This window comes from Littorina saxatilis, linkage group LG4 (genome assembly GCF_037325665.1).
Source record: "Littorina saxatilis isolate snail1 linkage group LG4, US_GU_Lsax_2.0, whole genome shotgun sequence".
Taxonomy (NCBI): domain Eukaryota; kingdom Metazoa; phylum Mollusca; class Gastropoda; order Littorinimorpha; family Littorinidae; genus Littorina; species Littorina saxatilis.
Window position 1 is genome coordinate 35,457,446 of NC_090248.1, and position 15,820 is coordinate 35,473,265.

The following is a 15,820-nucleotide window of genomic DNA, read 5'->3' on the forward strand; positions in this document are numbered from 1 at the left end:
CATGATGAACTGAACAGGCCAGCTTCGTCAAAGGTTATAAACTCTTCAAAGTTACTCCATTCAGTCTAACAGTTCAGTGTTATTTATTTATTTATTTATTATTTTCTCAGTTTCAATTCAATGACAAAACTTGATATGAACCTGCAGATTGTGTTCAAGCATTGAAGGTCCTCAACATGCAGTTTGTCCAATGTGAAAATAGATTTTAAAGACATCGGACACCGATTGACCCAAAAAATAGATTTCGCTAATATTTTGCCTGCGATATTTTCAAAGTGTGTTGAAACAAGTGTGAAACAGTTAGAGACATGTACAGGACTAACTTTATGAAACAAAATTTTGAATATGACGACATCCCAAGAATCATACTGATAAACGAGGGTTAGGTACTAGTAATTGTCGGAATGGCCGGGGTATCTGACCGATCAATTACAATTAAGCCTAGAATGCACACTTTTTTCAACACACTTTGAAAATATGACAGACAAAATATTAGTGAAGTCGATTTTTGGTGTCAATCGCTGTAGTATGTTTTTAACTGAGTCTTTTTTTTTCACGTCCAGGCTGGCTTATCAAACAAGAGGCGAAGCCTTCAAGGCTCACGTAAGAAATCGACAAACAGTAACACAAACTCAATCACTCCGTCACACATACACACACACACACACACACACACACACACACACACACACACACACACACACACACACACACACACAGTAAGCATAGGTGAAACTATGCAAGAAAGCGAGACCCTGGATCTGCCAAGAAGTCTCGGCCCGCTCACAATAACAATGACCGAGACTTTCAGTAATTCCTTTGCGTGACGTCTAACCCTCTTACGTCATAATGTGACGTCTTCAAATAGTTTCTATCACACACGTCGAACACTTTTGACCGAGACTGACGTAATCCATAGACTCGGAAATGTTAAAGTTTCTACCACAGACATACACACACACGCACACACGCACACACGCACACACGCACGCACAAACGCACGCACAGACAGACAAAGTTACGATCGCATAGGCTACACTTACGTGAGCCAAAAATCACTGAGTAATCAAGGAGATCAATCATTGCTGCGTCAGCTTTTTATGTATTTATTTACTGACTTATTCGTGTACGTCACGACAGTTGCATCAGCCAGTAATACCAATGATCATATAGTGCAACAGGTGGTTGAACACAATAACAACCACCATATTCGCTGACAACACAGCCCCGCGAGCGAGCCACATCATAAACAGAAAGAGAGGGAGCGGAGATAGAGAGAGTGGAGAAAGAGAGAGAGAGAGAGAGAGAGAGAGGGGGGGGGGGAGAGAGATAGGCCTACAACCCGCTACATCAGGCGCGCGTGCCCCCACGGTGTCAAAGTGACCGCTTATGACGTTGACAAATGATGGGCTAGCCTACATTTACCTACATAGACTACGTCAGGCGCGGACACTTTTCAAATTTGAAATTGCCCTCGTCGCCAGAAACGCTGAGCTGACGACACACACTTACACACACACACACACACACACACACACAGCGCAGTACCGACCACGCGGTTTCGAAGATGGGATAACAGGACACAGGCGATGTTTTGAGCTAAGGCCACGTACAAGGTCACTGCCCCGAGCCGGCGCGCGCGCGTGTGTGTTGCGCTTTTTTTCTGCGTCGTGTGTTCGCGAAAAGACCAACGACACAAAACTTACACTGTGTGTTTTTTCTTCTCTCTCCATCTCCCCCTCTCAGCCCATCCCTACCCCCCTTTATCCCACCCCGTGTACACGCGCTCGCTCACGTTTTGATCGGCGCTGTTGACAGACTTTGCGGTTAGCCGGTGCGAGGGAAAGGCGCGAAAGGGATTTGTGAATATTCATGTTTTCGACCCAGGGGTCACCCAATGAAAAAATTCGTAGAAAAACCTGGCGATACTATCAGACCAATCAGCTTCGAAAAAGCTTGTTTTGGCCTCCCTTCTTCGTCGGCGTCGGTTTGAGCGTGTGTAACCTACTTACACATTTTACTATAACGGTTTTACGGCGAGTGCCTGCACACTAGTGTGTGAGACGACTGCAAGAGATTCTTCCAGGACGATCGAGCGAAATGTGACATGGAGTTGGGAGTTTCAGGCATTGTGGAGGAATGAACGAGGGCGGTAGAAAACAGCCGGTAAGTTGCGTTTCCAAGCGGTTGTAAAATACGAGGTTTGTTTTGAACGGTTGTAGCGAATGCAACAGGCCGCCAACAGTATCGCACAGTGTGTGTGTATAGCGGTTCACGGCGTTGCGGCCTGACCTCATAGGGCCAAGCTGACATTTGTGCCGAAAACACCGAGTTTCTTCTTCACTTCCAACGATCCTAGTTCTGTGATCGCTTCAAACTACTCCTAAAGCGAGAAATAAACACCAAATGATGGATCAACTTCACAACAACAACTTTTGTTTGTTTGTAGCCAAACCGCAATGACGAAACTTGGAGCTGTGTGTGTATGTGTATTGCCCACTTGTTGCACTGGCAGAGGGAGAAAAAAAACTGCCAGCAGTTGTGTTCGACGTCGGACCGCCTACATTTATGGTTGGTGTTTCGATCTGGAGCGATTTTATTCGAAATAAGAGTTTACAAGTTCTTCTCTTCCAGTTTTACTCGAGAACAAATTATTTGGAGGTAGGAGTGTAGTTTTGCTACGGAAAAAGTGAACCAAAGTGTAGAAAAAGCTTGATGGATGCTACGAGGTACCGACTGTCCGGCCGGTTGTGTATCGGCCCGATGATGTCATCAGGAGGCGGCGGACGGGAAAAAAATGGGCATGGCTTCATTTAGGGATGATGAAATGTTGTACGAATTTGGTACACGGTCACATAACAAAGTCACGACTTAGTGTCTGACTTTTAAAAAAAAAGTTTTATTCTTAAAAAAACACAAAAAACCCCACACTTTTTTTAATTTTTCATACATTGAGGTCAAGTTTGGGTGTCTAAAGTTTCGATGTATTCTATTATATTTTCTCTCCTCTCTGGAGGTTAGTGTCGGTTCCTTGTAAGAATGAATTGCGTTGAGATGCTAGTTTATAATATTATCATTATGTTTATATACAGTGTTTTGTTGTTGTTGCTTGTTTTGTTTTGTGCTGCATTGAGGTCAAGTTTGGGTGTCGAGTTTCGATGTGTTCTATTTTGGTCTCCGTCAGTCAGTGTCAGTTCGTAATAACACTGCGTTGCGCTGCATTTGTGACAGAAAAAGGGAATATGTTATGCTAAATGAACTCTCCCTAAAACAACAAACAAGGAAACAAACAGCCTGAGTGCCTGAGATAATATTCATGAAGATCGAGCGTTAATTGTTTGTGTTTCCTCTTATTAATTTGTGTCACTAAATCAGCTTTCCGGATGTTTAGTTAAAAGTATAACTGGTACATGTAGGGTTTTTTCAGTTATGCGTTTGTTATGTTATTTATTTTTAAAATGGTGACATTTTTCTGCGAGAAAATGTTGCTAAAATGGCTTTTTATTAAGTTATGTCATTCATTTCGTGTCGTTTGTTTTTTTGTGTTTTTTGTGTTTTTTTGCGTGGATTTTTATTTTATTTGAAACTGTAGACATATGTTAGAAAAAGCAAGCAAAAATTCAGAGTACGATCTACACTTACGGAATCGAGAAGAGATCTTTCGATCGAGCAAGCCATGGCAGAGACTCAGAGTGAGGCAGCGCAAACATAAATCTTAAACCTTTCCGCCTACAATTTTCGTTCTCTCCAATCCAATTTTAACCTAAGCGAAAATTAGTTTTGCAGAAAAACAATGACAACTAAATAACAGAAAGAAAAAAAGAAAAAAAAAGTAGTGTTTGTGTTGTAAAACTGTGTTCATTGTCCCATTCTTTGGTTTGTGACGAACGAGGTTAGAGACTGCGGCCAGCCAAGAGAACGAGAGCGTACACGTGTGACCTTGAAACTGTTGCGCGGGTTTTGTTCTTCGCAGTCCCACCTCCGTCCGTCTCTTTGATACAATAATTATTTTGTCGGACCTGGGTCTATATCTCTGTGGTTGAACCGCAGACAGGGATCATTCGCCCAGTTGGTATTATTGTGTTGTCGGTTGTTCTCAGTCTCTCTTTTTGTGTGCTAACAAATCCTCCATCTTCCCCCTCTTCCCGAAGTATTGCGTCTTCTAGTTATGTAAGGTTTTCAAACGAATTAAGTTGAATTGTTATAGCATCGCTTTTCAGGTCGTTGTTTTATCCTAGTATTTTTCTACGTTCGGCATTATTGTCAATTGCTACTTTCTTCAATCGAGGCATACAAATTACAGTACAACCCCTCCGCCCCCCCCCCCCCCCCCCCCAATCAGATTGACTTTTATATGGCATGCGAGCTTGTACCACCAGCTAAGTGATGGTTCGAAAACATCCCCGCAGTAAACTTGTTTGACAGGATCATCTTTTTTTTCTCAGTCACGTTTAAATTGCGCTTCTTTAGTAGTTCTGTTTTGAGACTGGATTTCATTTTTTTGTCTCCCCCCCACCCCCCACCCCATTATAGACTAGCCTTTGTACAGACATCCGTTATGCTTCTACGCAACCCTTGGAACTTTTTCCGACACAGCAACAAATCTTTGCTAGGTCTACTCGGCAGAGCAGGACGACGCTATTATACTGATACCGGTGTGACGACCAAAATGCGCAAAGTAAGCAAAACATTATTAATTAACCCTTCTTCCGCGCAAAAAAAAAAAAAACGTTTAAAAAATGGCGAAAGATAAAAGTATATATCAAAATTGTAGATGGTTGGTTCTCAGTACATCGAATGGAAAATGTGACCGTTCCCACTCGATGGGAGCATTTTGTGTCGGTTACTGCGCAGTACATATTTATCGGCACGTAAGCGTACATAGATATTTTTTTTAATAAAGAAATGGTAGGTCTGTAAGTAAAAAAGCCCAACTCGTTTGATTTAATGCTGAACGAGTGTGCGGTAAACTGACAGACCTGTTTACCCTTACTATTTTGGAGTAATTTATTAAAAATACTCCTTTTGAGTCCAGACTACGATTTTCAAATGTGCTTCAAATTAGGTTTGTGTTGCTAATGTTGGCGTTTGTAACCACTGGGTTACTATTTTGGTCATCAGAGTACTATTTTTTTTACTTGACCATTACTCTTGTCAAGTGTTGGGGGTAAACAGGTCTGTTAACAGCTGTGTTTGCCAGCTATGAAAAATAGTAAGCGAAGCGTCTTACATAAAAATTTCTGTGCTTCTTTTCTCGTCTTTCTGTTGTTTTCGGAAGGAACTCACAAAATACATCGGAGCTCTGTATTATAAAGTTGCTGCATCTTATCAAGTACTATGAAAGATTGGTTTTGTTTTGTTTTTGTGCTTTCAGAATATTTAATTATACTGATGCAGGCAATGCATTTTTGTGTTTTTAATGTTTGACCTTCCATTCTGAATTAATGAATATATTTATTGATCATCAGTAAACAGATCAGTTCATCCGATTATGATTTTATACTATACACTCATCTAGTACTAATCAATGTATATTAATAATAATTATTCTAGAATGTATATTTATATTTACATGTAAAATATATAATCTTACGTAAAGAGAGGTCACGGCATAGCTCAGTGACAGGGAGAACAGAAAAGGGGGGAGGGGTGCAGGGGTGTTTTTCTCCGTTTATAGTTTCACAGAAATTAACCATTGCCATTACCTGATCGAAGATAAAAATACAGCACTATAAAAATAAATACTTTGAAAGTTATACAATGACACTGACATGCCGAAGAACGTTAGCAGTTGCGATCTAGGTTTATCATGCCAAATCGTGTTGTCAGATATATTGTTGTTCGTTGTTATCTTAAATAAGAAACAGCAACGACAACAACAACAAAAACAGATAAAAGCAAGGCAAAGAATCAAAAACACAAAAACACCATACAGAAATAAAAGAAGGGGCGGGGCGGTGTTAGTGAAGAGCATTAATAAAGCAACGTTGACAACTGCAATCTTGTTTCTTCTGGCTTTTTGCTTTCCGTCTTTATACTTTCTTTCGATTCTTGTCCCTTCTTTCATTCTTATGACTTCCGTCCTTTTCTTCCTTCCTTCCTTCCTTCCTTCCTTTCTTCCTTCCTTCCTGTATCATCTCCCCCACCCTTCTTTTATTCATCTTTCCTTCTTTCTGTTTGGTTAACATTTTATAATGATCGTTATTTTACCGTAAGTCATTCGTGTAAAAACACCCACACAAAAACTTAACTCGGGATTTTCCTTTTCTTATCAGTTATGTAAATTATGATCAACTGGCCAATGGTTTCAGCTTCTTCTTTTTCTTTTAAATTATCAAATATCTCCAATGCTATTCAAGGTGAAGGTTGATATAAACGATACGTGAATATATTGTTTGTTTAAACCATCAAAGGCCTGCCAAATTTGTATTTGTCTCGTCTCGCGTGCCCCTCCACAAAATTGTTTGACTTGCCGATAGTTGCTTAACAAATTATTAATGGGCGTTTATTGTTATAAAGGTTTGATATGGCCAATAAACAACTCGTGGCCAATACTGTATTTGGGTTCATTTCCCCCCATAAATATTGACGTTCTGGTACACATGAATGAAACGATATCGATAGACACGTATACCGGTGTAACACGACATTTTTACTCCACGAAAAATTTACTCCGGAGTAAAAATTTCTTACGAAATTCTTACTCCGAGTACACCTTTCGAACGAGAAAAGAACTCTCCAAGGCACGAACAAATTACTCCCTCCACGAAATTTTTACTCCCCATTATTTTTACTTCCAGTAAAAATCTCGTACGCGAAAATGGGATGCGGGCGAAGGGATAATGCCAATATGTGATCTCGCACAAACGAATGTCGCGCTACCCTCCCTCCACCCCTTCCACCACCAAGACTAACAGGGGACAAGGGAGTAAAAGTTTCGTACACCTGGCATGGGAAGTTAAATTGCTCGTGTTAGGATGGAGTAATTTATTCGTTATTTATTCGCCAGGGGAGTAACATTTTTATACAAAATGTTTACTCGGAACTCACCTGTCGTGGGGAGTAATTTTCTCGTGTTATGGGGGAGTACTTTTTTCGTAAAGGGAGTAATATTTTCGTACGAAATGTTTACTCAGGAGTAAAAATCTCGTGGGAGTAATTTTCTCGTGTTACACCGGCTTCAGCACGAAAACGCAACTATTGCAATTAGAAAATACCACGTTTCAGTTCCTTATCAATCACAATAACTATCATAATAATTGGACTTCACCTTCATCGTCAGATAATTATCTTCATCATCTTCATAAGCAGACAGTTGTTTTTTCTCCCCAATATGAGACAAACTGTGCATGGAATAAAAACAAAAACAAAAAACTAAATCTTCTTCGGGAATTTGATGACGGCAAAAGAACTGGTTCACATTAGATGTTAAGAAACATGAAGCATTCCAGTACAAACTAACGAAGTATTTGAAAGCCAAGTACGGTATCCAGTTGCCATGTTCCTGTCACGGCGCGTTATACAGTAGATTGCTCGATGAACTGTGATAGCAATTGATAACACAATCGTCTTTATTTCTTAATTTAAGAAAACTTCTAAAAAAAATAAAGACAGAGCATTTCATGACGGTGTATGTCAAACACACAACAAAAAAAAGATTATATATTTACGTGGAACGTTTTATTATTGGAAAAAAACCCGAAACATTCACGAGCACGTCGGCATTAATGTTGTTGTGGACAGACATACAAATAATTATGAGACAAATAAAAGAACTTAACTTTGTGGACGTAGAATTCTATATCTCTGCATCAAGATGGTGTGAGTCGAAAGCGATGACACTCGCCATCTTGATGTAGAGATAAAATTTTAACTTTGTGGACGTTGAATTCTATCTCTGCATCAAGATGGTGCGAGTCGAAAGCGATGACACTCGCCATCTTGACGTATTGTAGAGATCAAATTCAACGTCTACTCATGCAAGGTAGTTCTTTTTGTGTATCACAATTGTTTGTATACATGTATGCCCACTAAAAAGACCATTACTGGCATTAGGTCGACGTATTCGTGAATGTTTCGTTGTATCTTGTTTTAAACGTACATAAACTAACTTTTCTATTCCTGATTTGCAAGGGAACGTACTATCTGTATTGAATTGTTGATGTGTGTGTCAAAACCACGTGTAGTATTCATAATTCGGTTGATATGGGCGAGCTCTGTACACCAAGACTTATATTTGTGTGTCATCTGTTGAAACAATTGATAGCACAACGGTCTGTTTTCAGACCATGAAGTCAGCACCAAAACGGTATTTACTCAATTTTTCTCGCCTTAGATAAGCGCAAACGAAAAGGTAAAAATGGAATTGGATTATCTTGGTTGAAGCACAGGCGGAAGGTATCGTCCACTGGACTACTACTATCACAGAAAGACTACTTTCTGTGATAGTAGTACTGTGTCCAGTGGACGATACCTTCCGCCTGTGGTTGAAGGTCGAAAAGGTCGATTATTGCATCATTTTTTTTCTTTTTTTCTTATTTTGTTTGTTTGTTGTCTCGAGTGTCAGTTTATTTGCTGATTTTGTTGTAATTAAAGTCATGTACCCAATTACCCACCGACCCCCTCACTTTCTCCTCTTGAGCCAGTAACAGGGCAAGGGGAAAAGTTTGATGAATTTGGTTCTTTTTTCTGTTCGTCTGTCTGTACTTGTTTGTTATGGCTACTACGACATTCACCCCATTTTTAATTATATTTTTTAAAGAAACCATTTTCTCCATCATGCCTCCAAAAGGACATTTTCATAAAATAAGGACAAAGTTCAGAATTGTTTGTGTGCATAGTTGCCTCAGTTTGTATCACAGACAAATAACAGTCAAGTGTTTTACGAGAAGTGAAGATTTCAGTTCACGATGCCATTTAACTCATTGTCATGTTCTACTGTTAATGCTGCTTTAGTTCGTACACTCAAAACAGAAGTAAACACCTTTTGAACACATTTCTGTGTTGAACACTTTTTTGACATTGTGCATAGTTCTACTAGCGAAAGAGGCACACATTTAAACAAACGCATTGTTTTCACAAGTGAACGCTGTGTTAACTTGAACACTAGTGAGCACTATGTGTTCTACTTTTGCTGGGAAAAGTATGTATGTTACAGTTAATCTGTGAAACCAGGGAATGCGTGTATTAACTAGGTAATACATGAATTAACTGACGGAAAAAAACAGTTAATTCATGTATTACCTAAAATAGTTTTGTTAATGCACGTATTCCCTGGTTTCACAGATTAACTGTAACATGTACACGGCACAAAGTGTTAAAAACTTGTTACAGAAATGTGTTCACAAAGTTTTCACTTCTGTTTTGAGAGTACGAACGAAAGCAGCACTAAGGGTAGAACATGACAATGAGTTAAATGGCATCGTGTACTAAAGTCTTCACTAAAAGTGTACTGTAGACGAATGCTCTTATGCCATGCGAAAGCCTGGACAGATGGTTTACGTCGGACAAAAATAATCTTTATAGAAAGTGAGTCCTGTAAACTGTTGAAAGTTTTCGTTTTTCGTGATCAGTCGCTGCATTTGAAAATAAAACCGTCTGTACTTTCACACTTTTTAATTTGATTTAGTCATTTTGACGATTAATGTATACACATGGTATTGTGTGTGTCTCCAAGGTTTCTGTGATCGTTTTGTTTAACAAACGCACACACATGTTGTTCTCTGTTGCCTTCAAGTAATACCTCATGATATAGGGTAGAAATCTTGGGTCTTTTTCGTCATTTGTTATCACCGTTAGAGTGCTTTGCCTTTTTTTTCGCTTGTTTTTGTTGTTTTTTGTAACCCATCCCGGATGGGATTTCCTCCAGTTCTTAGTCTGACCTTATGCGTACTTTGTGTAATTCGTGGCCATGGACATCCGCGTGCACTATGAACCTGTTTTGCTGCGTGTTAACCATCCCCTCGACCAATCCCCGGGAATACATTTGAAGAAGGGAGGGGGTTGTTTTGGAAGATTGGAGTGGGGGGGGGGGGGGGGGGGGTGCTGAGCGGTGGGGAGGTGTCCCGTATGAAAATACTTACTGGGTAGATTTTATTTTCTCAGCTAGCACAGGTAAAGCTGTCATGGAAACAGCTGAATCTGCAAAAAGCGCCAGTACGAAGGTATTCTTCTTTTCTATATTTATGCTAAAAGATATCAATGACCTCTTGGGCAGTTTTGGTGTGAAAGAAAATGCTGGGAGGAAGTACAAGAATTGGAGAATTACCTCGAATTCAAATTAACTGAATAAATTTTTTTTTAAATGATTTTAAGCTAAAGACAGTTCAGTCCATAACTGTAGATAGCTTAAACTTGATCAACATTGTATAATTACTTCAAAGCAGCGTTATGACTGTAAGCACACAAAATGGACTTGAAATGCATGAATGTTTGCTTGGAAATACATAATTTAGCAACAAGATGTCGCTGAGCAGAACAGAAGTTGAAAGTGTGTCTGGTTTTTCGTTTCTGATGGGTAACAGGAAGAATATTGTTTGGCAAAAATGTAATATTCCTTGTAATTAGTGAATACATGCAAATGTGTACAGATTGGAAGGAGTTGGTAGAGAAGGCATTTGTGTGCAAACTGACGTTATTCACTTATTGGGCTTTTAGAGGTTCGTTCCTTCTAAGCGATCATGTTCACAACTGCCGTGAATCTGTCCAGGCGGCTTCATGTGATAAGGCACACAAAAAAATAAAATAGGTGTGGTTACGGTAACATAGCCCAAAAAATAGGGTAGGGTAGCCAATCACTTTTTTTTTTAAACTTTTTTTTCTAATGTGTACAAATTAAACCTACTTGACAGGGAAATAAGTGTGCGACTCGAGCGCTTTCGCTTTCATTGCGTTTTCTGCACTCGTTTTCTTGGGTTTTTGTTTTTGTTTTTGACAAATGTAATAAAAAGTTATAGGGTCGGCCCCTAAAAATAGGGTAGGTCGGGTTACCGTAACAATAGGTGTGGTTACGGTAACCCGACCTACCCTAATTTTAAGGGCCGACCCTATAACTTTTTATTACATTTGTCAAAAACAAAAACAAAAACAAACAAAAAATACCGAGTGCAGAAAACACAATGAAAGCGATAGCGCTCGAGTCGCACACTTATTTCTCTGTCAAGTAGGCTTAATTTGTACACATTAGAAAAAAAAGTTAAAAAAAAAAAAGTGATTGCCTACCTTCCTACCCTATTTTTTTGGGCTATGTTACCTTAACCACACCCTTTTTTTGGCCTAAGAGCATCCTTGCACTTGAACAAATACCAAAAATCAGCAGTCTGACTTCTTTCTGTGCACAGAGGGATTGTGTGTGTGTCTGTGTGTTTATGTGTGTGTGTGTGTGTGTTGTACATACCACAGTGTGTACTTGTTCGTATTGCATCATCAGTATTTTTTCTCCATCGAATTGAGGTTGGTGCAATGTTTCGCTATCGGAAGAAGCGTGTTTGAGATGTGATTCGGGTTTCTGCCATGAAAGTTCAACAACTTATATCTTGACATAAACAGCCAGTAAGATATGAATACAGTTGAACCTGCCCTGTCGACCACCTTACGAAAACGACGCCTGTCAATAACAATCATTACATGTAGAACCCAACGCCGAGGGTTTTTTCTTCTTCTATGATTCACCTTTTCGCAACGACCACCTGTGTATAACGACCAATTTTGGTCGGTCCTTTGGTGGCCGTTAGGCAGGTTCAACTATGTTTGTATTATCTAGGCTATTAACCGAGATAATAACCAGAACGTCTTGACCGAACTTGAAGTCAGGTCAAGAAATGTTGAGTGTGTGTAAACTTCGCGTTATAAACATGCAGATCTCGAATGTCTGGCTGCTTGTTCGTTATCGGTTTTTTGTTATGATCTGTATGTTCTGCTTGCGTGTTTTTGCTATCTTTTGTTTAATCGTCGAAATATTTTTTTAGATACACTTATTTTTTCGGTTTTTAATGCTAATTTTGTCCTATGCAATAAGTAATTGCTTTTTTTCCTCGTCAGTTGCTACATTCATTACATCCAAACTTGTTCTTTCTATTGTTTTTTTCCTTTCTTCTTTATTTAATTTGTATTTTTTTCGTCTTTTGTTTGTTTTTGTGTTTAGCTGCACATTATATGGTCCTGATTCTTGTCAGTAATTTCAATTCTCGCGTTCTTTATTGTTTGTTGCTGCTGCTTCTGCACTTTCTTGGTATCTTGGTGGAATTTTCCATTTAGGGTCCGGTATTCTGCGAATGAGCTTAATTTATGTGCTCGACTGTGCAAATGGATGTTTTTGGGAAATAACTCTGTCAGGATTTTCAAGCGTTGTGGGACGAGGGTCAAACGATTACACATGGTCGACCAGTTAAAACCTGCAATCGCATCGAATAACTGACTCCGATATGTATGTTGATGTAGTGTCCGCTCAATATTCCGCTCAATATAACCCAATTTCTTTAAAAAATAATCTGCACATCGGAGTTTACGATTTGTTGCGGCAATCTGGAACGCCGAAGAAGAAGAAGTTGCGGCAATGATCGCTTGCCACGGTTGATCGCCGACATCGTGTTTTGCGGCTGAGGTTACATGAGTTACGCTTGAGGTCAGGTTTGGGGAACACGATCACCACAGGCAATCGCCAGTTGAGTGTGTCTCCGATGTGCAGATTTTTCGAAAGAAAACGGCATCATATGGAGCGGACACTGCATAACATACACATCGGCGTCAGTTATTCGCTACGATTTACTAGTTTAACTGGTCGACCACGTGTTATTGTTTGACTCACTAAAGTGGGGCACAACGCTTGCAAATTCTGACTAAGTTATTTCCGAACATCGTCAATTCCCGACAGCAAAACAGTTTGCCCGTAGGCCTACTTCTTGCACCGCCTCACCCGAAGGCTTGCGGTTTTTGCGGTATTATGAGGGTGTGTTTTACACCGTCGTGAACTTGACTTCTTTTTGAGGGAGTGACAACTCGTGTGCCACGCTTTTCTGAATTGTTCAGCGGAAACGGAGGTGAGGGATTTCAGCATTTATGTAGACCATGCATGATGTGTGGTATACGCGGTGTTCACAGCGGGGTGCCCATCCTATTTTTCTGTGTTCCTCGGGTTTGTTTTGTGTGCAGGTGTCTTCCCTTTCATCTTCCGTTAGAGCTTTAAAGGTATAGTGGAACCCCCCTATTTAGACCTCCAAAAATAGTTTTAAAATCTGGTCTTAAAAAGGAGAACGTCTTAGAACGGGAATAAATTTACAGAGGTGATGAACAGAGAGTCTGAAAAAGTAAGTTCTTAAAATGGGCGGGGGGGGGGGGGGGGGGGGGGGTCTTAAAAGGGGGTTCCACTGTGCATCATTCCGCGTGTAAACACTCATGTTCGCCACCACAGATCTGTCAAGGCTTTCGCGTGTGATAAAAACATCCTTTCAGTTGGACACAAAACCAACATAGTGCGAATTTTGTTGTGGAATTAATTTGCAAAGCGACACCCAAATGATTGCCAATCTGATAAATGAACAGACTTTTTTTCCGATTGTAATTGGTGTGTTTGTTTGTGTATCTTTGTTGTGTTGTTTGCCGGTCATAACAAGTGTTAATCGTATAAACGTCATAATCGTATAAACGTCATAATCGTATAAACGTAATAATCGTATAAACGTAATAATCGTATAAACGTAATGTTTGTTTGATAATCATGTTATTCGTTTGTTTGTCCCGTAATGTCGAGGTTATGTTTAGCTTTGTCCCTATCAGCTATGAGGGCCGGTTTTGTAACACAAAACTGGTGTATAATACTCGTAGCTTCAATATAATGACACAAGGTGTCATTGCATGTTTTTCCGTATTTAGTGTTGGGTATGTCAGTGATTTTAATTTTCAATTAAAAGCTTTCTTTAGTTTTGTTGAGAATTATCTCTTATGCTTGTTGAATGTGACTGTAATTATGATATACAATGCTTTGATAGACTTGCGAAGAAACAGGTGTTCGTAGCGTCGTTTGCGTCAAGCACAGAAACTGAAGACGCCTCGTGACAGACAGATTTTTAGCGCAGAAAGGGGGGGGGGGGGGGGGGGGGGGGGGGGGGGGGGCAGTGTGGCACCCTTGACAATGGGGGAGGGGGGGTCTTGTCACCTGGGCGATGGTCCTTGTTTGTTTGTGCATCCTGTCTCTTTACTTCTTTGTCCGTCTTTGTGTTTGTGTCCTAATTGTTTTCTGCTTGCCACGTCTTATACTATAATACTTGTTATTTTCGTTTTCTTCATATCTTCCCCCCCCCCCCCCCCCGTACATTCTTCTTTTCTGTTCTGTTTTCTTTCTTTTCTTCTTTTCTTTCTTTCTTTCTTTCTTTTCTTTTTTCTTTACTTTCTTTCTTTCTTGTCTAACATCAGTGTTATCCGTGTATTGGTTTTATAGTGGTTTTTGTTGTTGAATAATCTTAATAAAAAGAGGAAATAGTAAATAAATGTTAAAGCTACACGAAACACATGTGTCTTTTTATATTTAGTCAAGTTTTGACTAAATATTTTAACATCGAGGGGGAATCGAAACGAGGGTCGTGGTGTATGTGCGTGTGTCTGTGTGTCTGTGTGTGTGTGTAGAGCGATTCAGACTAAACTACTGGACCGATCTTTATGAAATTTGACATGAGAGTTCCTGGGTATGAAATCCCCGAACGTTTTTTTTCATTTTTTTGATAAATGTCTTTGATGACGTCATATCCGGTTTTTCGTGAAAGTTGAGGCGGCACTGTCACGCCCTCATTTTTCAACCAAATTGGTTGAAATTTTGGTCAAGTAATCTTCGACGAAGCCCGGACTTCGGTATTGCATTTCAGCTTGGTGGCTTAAAAATTAATTAATGACTTTGGTCATTAAAAATCTGAAAATTGTAAAAAAAAATAAAAATTTATAAAACGATCCAAATTTACGTTTATCTTATTCTCCATTATTTGCTGATTCCAAAAACATATAAATATGTTATATTCGGATTAAAAACAAGCTCTGAAAATTAAATATATAAAAATTATTATCAATTTTTTTTTTTCGAAATCAATTTAAAAACACTTTCATCTTATTCCTTGTTGGTTCCTGATTCCAAAAACATATAGATATGATATGTTTGGATTAAAAACACGCTCAGAAAGTTAAAACGAAGAGAGGTACAGAAAAGCGTGCTATCCTTCTCAGCGCAACGAATACCCCGCTCTTCTTGTCAATTCCACGGGCACTGCCTTTGCCACGGGCGGTTGATTGACGATGCTACGAGTATACGGTCTTGCTGCGTTGCGTTGCATTCAGTTTCATTCTGTGAGTTCGACAGCTACTTGACTAAATATTGTATTTTCGCCTTACGTGACTTGTTATTTATATTTTTAAGTTATGGGAACATTTGTTGTAAGTAATTCATGTGTTTCCTTATCCTTCCCAGATCTCCTTTTGGAAACAATTAGCATGGCCCATTTGACCCCTTTTCGCCAAACAACATGCGTCAAATATCATTATTATCATTCATTCCATCTGCATTTTATTATTGGGTCAACCATTACTCGTTTTATTACTCCATGATTAAATGGGCTCAATACACCTAAGTGTAATGAAAAGAAGTAATAAATTGTAGCAACTGCTACAAGATAGTTTATGTGAGTTTAATGCGCGCTCGCCAAGGGCATAATTTTTTTTAAACTCGTGCGTACTCAGGGAACAAGATTTACCTGTATAAAACCATCCACAGTGACACACTGTTCAATGTTGTTGGGTTTTGTTCTTGTTGTTTTTTTGGGAGGGGGGGGGGGGGGGGGTG

General features: G+C 39.5%; 1 protein-coding gene across 1 annotated transcript in view; it reads left to right on the top strand.

Annotated features, from left to right (window-relative positions):
- Nucleotides 1–2,009: 2,009 nt before the first annotated feature.
- LOC138964603 (HMG box-containing protein 1-like) overlaps nt 2,010–15,820 on the top strand; it is a 48,784-nt gene continuing 34,973 nt past the window's right edge. Inside the window, exon 1 of the mRNA XM_070336603.1 lies at nt 2,010–2,166. Within this exon, the coding sequence (XP_070192704.1) occupies nt 2,140–2,166 (27 nt within the window). The 5' untranslated portion in view covers nt 2,010–2,139. The remainder of the gene's footprint in view (nt 2,167–15,820) is intronic.